Below are 7408 nucleotides of genomic sequence, written 5' to 3'. Positions count from 1 at the left end.
ATAGATAGATAGATAGATAGATAGATAGATAGATAGATAGATAGATACCAACCGGTATTAAAGATTTCCTAAATTACCAGCCTTGTTATATTATAATGGGTAGCTCCCCACGGAGGATGTCTGTATAAAACGTTTGTAAGCGAGAATGAGGAGTTATTACCTATGCCCATGGAAGGTGTATCTGTGCCGATGACATCACAGATGCCTTATTAGGGAGGGAGACACAAAATTTTAAAGCTAGAAGTTACCTTATTACTATGACTTGAAATCTTGCACTTTTCACAGCACTTTCCCATGTGTTATCCCACTGGTTTCTTACAACATCCCTGGAAGTATTTATTCTTATCCATACTTTACAAATACTAAAACTAAGACACGTGGAAGTTAAATAATTGACCTGAAATCACACATGGAAATCAGAAAACATAAGACCCCAGCTGCCAATAGCCAAAGCTTGAACTGCTTTCATAAGGGAAATGACAACTCAAACTTAGGACAAAGGGGATATGAAATCCTAGGAAAGTGGTTGGATACATCCTTCCACCACCTACAGCCTCTCCCCCTTTGTGGACTGAGGGGAGGGAGGGATGGGGAGGAGAGAAGGTAAAGTTGGGTAAGCACCAAGACTAGAGAGGGTAAGGAGTAGGGTCTGAGAAGCAGCCCCAGGGATTGGGGTGGATGTATATATGGAAATATCCTAGTATGACCCAGTGAGACTAACAGGAAGCAGGCTTAGCAGCCAAAACAAACAGAGGTTGACTATCCTGTTTCTGTGTGCCTGATTCTTCAGTCACAAAGAAGGGCAGGAAAGGCAAGGATTGAAATTTCCTCTTCTGCCCTTGAGAGTCCAATGCCCAAATGGGGTCTGTGAAGCATCCAACACATGGTCTTAGGTCTTGCTTGTTTCTCTGCTATGGAGAATTCTATGTGAGCTCAGACAAAGACTTCCAGAACCTACCTGAGTCCTCTCCTCTCTAATGCTTCTGCCTTTTCTGGGTTTTATGGGAAGGAATTTACTGTCCCCATCATTTAGTTTTCCTGATTGAAAAGTAGATACTGTTGGCTTATTCCCCTAATTCTTCTTTGGCTGAATAACATGAAAGTCAGTTCTTTGTAGTCTCATCAATGCCCATTGATCCTCTTTAGATACTACTAAGTGTTTTTAAATACAGTTCTGAAACTGCTTCTCTTTGGAGTGTACAGGCTTACAAGGTTTGAGCTATTTTCCAAAAGAGGCTGTCATGGGTGTTGTCAGAAGCAGATGAGGGGGCACCTAAGAAACTGTGATCTGGGAAGATCCCAAGCCAACAGTACCAACTCTGTGCACATCACATTCTTTCAGATGATGTCCATCCTCATGAACACCATCATTTTTGAGGACTGTCGGAACCAGTGGTCTGTGTCAAGGCCTCTGCTGGGCCTTATACTACTCAATGAGAAGGTAAATGTCATAGATGAGTGATGAGGGTGCTGACCTCAGGAATAGGCACTGGGTGGGGGAGGGGAGGAGCAAAGCAGTCCTGGGCCACACTAGCATTGTGGGTGGGTGGATGTGTGGTCATCAGCTTCTCCTGCAGAGGTGATAGGGTGTGGCCAAAAGAATGTTGTAACTGGGAGATCTGGGGGCAGCTCCTATCTCCCACACTCAGTTGTGGGGAAGTCATTTCACATCTCTGGGTCTCATGTTCCTCCTCCATACAATATTGAGGTCAATAGTACTTCTGCCTTCACTGGGTGGTTATAAAGGAAAGAACTTCACCCTCCTTAAAGCACTGCTGGTCCTCCTTAACTGGCTTCAGTGTCCTTTGGCTAAAGAGACACTAAAGTTTGCAGCCCTACGATCAGCCCCACATAGGATGCAAGGAATCAACAAGTGAGGGGTGGCTAGGTGGCACAGTGAGTAGAGTGCTAACCCTGGAGTCTGGAGGACCTGACTTCGGATCCAGCTTCAGACACTTATCTCTCACTCACACACACACACACACACACACAACTAGCTGTGTGACCTTGAGGAAGTTACTTAACCACAATTGCCCTCCAAAAAGCAAAAAAAAAAGGAATCAACGAGTTACCTTTTTCTGTCTACTCCTTTCAAGGAATGTGAATTATTTTGCTCCGGGCAGCTCGCTACAGGCTTCAGCAGTCTAAGGTCATTGCCAATTCAGATACAGAGTCCTCTTTCTTCCTGAGGCCAGTCTTACAGATAACAGTACATTTCTCTAGTGCTTCCAGGTACACAGAACACTTTCCTCACAGCAGCCCTGTAAGCTGGCAGCACAGTATTGTCTTCATTTTACAGAGGACACTGAGACTTAGTGCTGACAGAACTGGCCTGTTGAGCCATCTCTCAGTTCCCAGGGCCCATGTACTGTACCTCTCCCTAAGTCCTTGATTAGGTATGAGAAGCAGAATGGGTCTTTTATTCCCTGCCAGTCTTTGTTGCTGGTTTAAACTAAAGGTTATTGAAATGAATCATTAACACAGAACATTTTTTTAATTCTTCCCATTGCCCTAGAAGGTCCCGGGCAGCTCTTATAGCCAGACTAAAGAACAAAACCGGGGCCTCTAGCCCATGGGCCCATTTTTTGATGTCCAGTACCTCTTGATCTTGGGCCATCCCAAGCTCAAAATTTCCCAGTCCACATCTAAAGCAAACACTTGCCACTTTCCCTCAGTCCCCAGTGGAATCTTCTGTGTTTGAAGAGTCTATGTCAAACCCCCATAGAAGCTACTGATATTCCTCTGCAAGAAAAGGGTCTGGTATTCAGGGGATTTGAGGTGGGATGGGGGCGGGGGGACCAGGATATGTGGCTACTGAAGGGAGCTGACCACCCTGTGCTTCCTGCTGATGATGGTTTTGTCTCTCAGGCCATCACTGGCAGCAGTATATTACTGCTATGGAGAATGAATTGTCTATACAATAAGATAGTACTGGGGAAAGAAGACATTGAGATTAGAGGCAGCCGCATACATTAAAATTCAAACTGAAATCCCAGCCATGGAAAGAAACTAATAGAAGAAGAAAATATATCAAAAAGAGAAGAGCTGTCTCATCATTCACCTGTGCTGAAGTATCCAATTTTAGCCACATCCAATAGCACTGTCATTCATCTTCCCTCAGTGTTATTGTGATTTAAATCCAAGCTCTATAAAAGAGAGCAGTTCTTTTAAAATGATTGAGAGGGAATAAGGGCAAATTCAGTGTTTAGAAAAAGCTTATGACATCACAATATTATACTTTACTGATGGAGGCAATATTTCATGGTTTGGGATGAGAAACTAATAATTTTCTATTTGGTGTGAGTCACTGCATCCTTATAAAAGAGAAAAATAAGTAGTTTTGTGCATTCCCAATCTTGTTCAGGAAGACACTGTAGTTTAAGTGTAATGTCTCTGATATATCGTATTTAAGTATTAGTCTGACTACATATTAATTATGTGTATTTTTGATGTGAGCTGCTTTAGTGTATGATGGAAATTAAATATCATGCCATTTGGGCTCAAAAGAATGAACACATACCTGGTGGAATGTTACCTTTATGCTAAAATTAGACTGTTTCCAATGATTAGGAGCTGTGTTTAGTATAAAGGTTTGTGTTTATGTAAAAGCCAACAGACCCCAACAGAGACAGAGGAGGTATCGTTATTTGTCCATAGGCCGAGAGTGTCAAATATTTCACTTAGTGTCGCAAAAAGATCTCTCAGAAATGAACAAGAATGACCATCTTCTTCCTCTTTGTCCTCAACACCTGATCTCTCTACCTTCTCCCTCTACCACCACCACAAACCACGTGCCATCCTTTCTGACAAGACATAAACAGTGATTGCAAAATGTGGTCCAGAGCAGTGGTGTCAAACTTACATAGAAATGTGTACCACTAATCCATACACAAATATCTCTCTGGGCTACATATGGACTTGGTTTTAAAATGTAATATCATCTATGTTTTATTGTATTTTCATTTATGTTCTTAAATATTTCGCATTAAATTTTAATCTGCTTCCAATCTGGGTGTGTTGTGGGCCGCAGGTTTGACACCTCTGGTCTAGAGTGGTTTGGGAGAGGGATTCACCTGAAAAAGAAAACTGACATTAGGGATCATGTGGCACCTCCAGGTGCCAGGGCCCAACAACCCTGCTTTCTGCAGCTCAACTATTTCCTAGGCTGTAGAGATGGAATTTATCTCCTAGATGGACTAGATCATCTCTTCTGACGCCCTTGTTTTAAATGAGAAAATAAAGGTCCAAAGACATTAAGTCATGTGCCCAGTATAGTAAGTAGCAGAGTTAGGCATGAACTCAGGTCTTCTGACTCTGCATATGGTTCTGTTTCCACTACACAATGCTCACTTTCTGTCCATACCAGAATTAATCCCAAACTAAAACATTTGAGAAAACTCTCTCAGCCTAGAAAAGTCCCTGCCACCCTCTACTAATGTGTGGTCTGATGAAGAAAAAAGAATACCTTCAGATAAGAATAACAACAATAACAATATGTATGTATTATGTTAAAATTTACAAAACATTTTGTTCACAACACCACTGAGCTAGAGACTATAAGTATCTCCTTCCTAGAAATGTTAGGAAACTTAAGTCTCAGACTTGAGTTGACTTACCTGTGGTCACAAAAATTAGGAAGGGGATTCACACTCTGGCTTCTGACCTTCAGTCTAGTACCCTTCCCTCCACATCATGGAACAAAACCCTGGGACTCCCAGGGAGGAATGGTGAACACCATCCTCCTGAGCAGTCATGGCATGACACTGAAGAGAGGTTGGATGGCTGCTGGTAAGTTTAATCTGCAGTTAAGAAGGTCTCCATTTCTTTCAAGTTTCCCCCTAAGACTTGAAGTACAGCTCTGCCTAGGATAAGCCTTCTCTGGGAGGCAGGCATGGAAGTGCTCACTAGCCAGGCACTGATGCAAATGCAACCAAAAATAAAGCCCCGAGTCACCTGAGGAAGTCATGGGAGGCTGGGAGGGAGCCCACCTCCATCACTACACGTAGTAGGCTTGTGAGGGACCCAGAACTGGATTCTGAGCTCTATGGTTTTTCTTCTAAAATGCTTGCTTCCTAATAGTACTTCAGTGAATTGAGGGAGAATCTGATAAAAAGCCAGCCCATTGGCAAACATGAAGTCCTGGCCCAGTGTTTCAGGAGCCTGATGGAAGGCGTGGAACAGAATCTGCTGATAAAGAACAGAGACAGGTAAATATTTCCCAAAAAGCACAGCTGCTTACAATGTCTTTCTCCTACTAGGCAGCTAGTTGGATAGGAACTTCTGGAGCCATTTACCTGCTACCTTTGAGAAATCATGTCTGAAACATCTTAGGGTTTACAAAATGCTTTTCTCACAACAGCCCTGCGAAATAGGTAGTACAAGTATTATCATAACCTTTTGACAGTTAAGGAAACTGAGTTACCAAGAAGTGAAATGAATTGCCCATGGCCCGTCAACCAGAACATGTTACATGGACTCTTCTTGTTCCCCTGTAACTTTCAGCATGGTATAGTGGGAAGAAATTGCCTCATATTTAACACAATGATGTTGCATTTTAGGATTGTCCTTTACCACAAATAATAGTCCTGAATTGCTCCCACAATTTTAAGCAAAGAGGCCTGCATTGATCACCAGTGTAAATGATGCACAAGGAAAGGATACTTTAAAAAAAAATCAATCTTTATTCTTAAGGGTAAGATACAGTTCCCCCACAAGAATGGCTCAAGTCTGTCAACTAAATAATCACTATCTGATATTTTGAGAATTAAAATTGTGATGCAGAACTAAGGTATGTGCATCCTGGCAGACATTTTCCCTTGCACACTTGTTTCATGGGGGAAAGAGTCTCCATCAAGTCAAACACATAATCACCTGAGCCTGGGTTTGAGGCTATTTGGGTGCCTCTGATATGGCCCATAGAAAATATGACCTACTGGTGGCCTGGAAAATTGTGCCCCTAGACCAGTTCTTTAAATTTGGAGCAGAATAAGGAGAATAGGACAGCTGATGTAAGGGTGCCCATAAAGGGGAAAATGGCATGGCCAGATGACCTCCCTGAACAAAACTATTAAACAGAAGCAGCCCTCCAAAAGAATGCAATGGTAGATAATGTGTTAATGTTGACAGCCAGGCTTATATACCCCTGCAGCCCAGGATCAGCTGTCTCCTTCTTATGAAAATGAAAGGGGTTCTACTTTTAGGTCAGTCAGATAGTAACGTTTGGAGGCATGGATCTGTCCATGGTTCTGAAGAACTCTGACTCACTACAGAAAGGCAAACAAGCTCACCCTTTCATCATGCCTCACCTTTTTTCTTATAGGTTCACTCAAAATCTGTCAGTCTTCAGAAGAGATATGGCTGAAGCCCTGCGCAGTGATGGAAGCATAGAAGCGGGCAGTTTGGACATGATGAGCTGACCCAATTTCAGCGACTCCCATGAAGAATAATGTTTTTGAATAGACTCTGGAAGGTTTGGGCCTCAGTATGCTGATGTTGGCTGGCCCAGTGGAAATTATTTTTTTTTAAACAATATCTGCATTTTTATAATTCTGGCCTAATTGTAAGAATTTATAAGCGTGAGAACAATGTAAAATCATAGTCTTTGCTTTAAAAAAAAAGGAAGAAATGTTTTCAACCTTTCTATTTGTTCTTGTACTGCTGTAAAATGGTATAAAAACGATACTTAACCAAAGAACAAAATAAACCCAGGTTTGCTCCAAAATGTGTATTCGTTAATGATTATGAAATCAGAGAATTCACAAGTATTTTTAGCAGAAAAATTAGGGATTCAGCCTTCAACATGGGCTACATTAACTAAAACAGAAGAGCAGAGATTGAGACAAATGCCATTTGAACTTGTTAAATTAATAAAGTTCATTATTTTTCTATGAATATAGAACATTAAATGTTAGAGACGCTGAGATAAGGGCACTTAGAACAAGGCTGGGAGCTCTCTGAGGTCACCCATGGGATTGCTCACAGAGCTCTCCTACACAGTGGCATCTGATAAAGCAGAGAGACAGTAATACAATTAAATGACTTACAAACGATGTTTTCTTTTCACTAGCATAAATTTGAAATGGTTCAGTCTAGAAGAATTAAGCCATGCAGTTGCTACATGCAAGAACATTTCTTCAGAAAGAATGAGATGGCTAGCCCAAGAAGCACCGGGCACTGCCAAGCACAAGCCCTTTTGCTCCCAAATAGCTTTAAGTGATCGTGAAAGGGTATGTCTAAAATAGAAAATGCAGCATATCCATCCTGGCAAGCTCATGGGCCTGCCATGGGCTTTGTTGGTGCCAAAGACAGTGTGTACTGGTGGGGGTTAAAGTTCAAGACTTAAAAGGATGGAAACTTGTAGTAGGTAAAGAACAATCTGTTTCTATTACATGACCACTCCAATTACTTT

The 7408-nt window shown here is 41.9% G+C and overlaps 1 protein-coding gene across 1 annotated transcript in view; it reads left to right on the top strand.

Moving 5' to 3' along the window:
- RANBP17 (RAN binding protein 17) overlaps positions 1-6721 on the top strand; it is a 350044-nt gene extending 343323 nt beyond the window's left edge. Inside the window, exons 26-28 of the mRNA XM_069102382.1 lie at positions 1343-1441; positions 5080-5207; positions 6320-6721. Of these exons, the coding sequence (XP_068958483.1) occupies positions 1343-1441; positions 5080-5207; positions 6320-6416 (324 nt within the window). The 3' untranslated portion in view covers positions 6417-6721. The remainder of the gene's footprint in view (positions 1-1342; positions 1442-5079; positions 5208-6319) is intronic.
- Positions 6722-7408: the final 687 nt, after the last annotated feature.

Source organism: Petaurus breviceps, unplaced genomic scaffold (genome assembly GCF_028583685.1).
Source record: "Petaurus breviceps papuanus isolate PSGF00001 unplaced genomic scaffold, PetGlider_PUasm1.0 551, whole genome shotgun sequence".
In the NCBI taxonomy this organism is placed as follows: Eukaryota; Metazoa; Chordata; class Mammalia; order Diprotodontia; family Petauridae; genus Petaurus; species Petaurus breviceps.
This window is presented reverse-complemented; position numbering and strand designations above follow the sequence as displayed.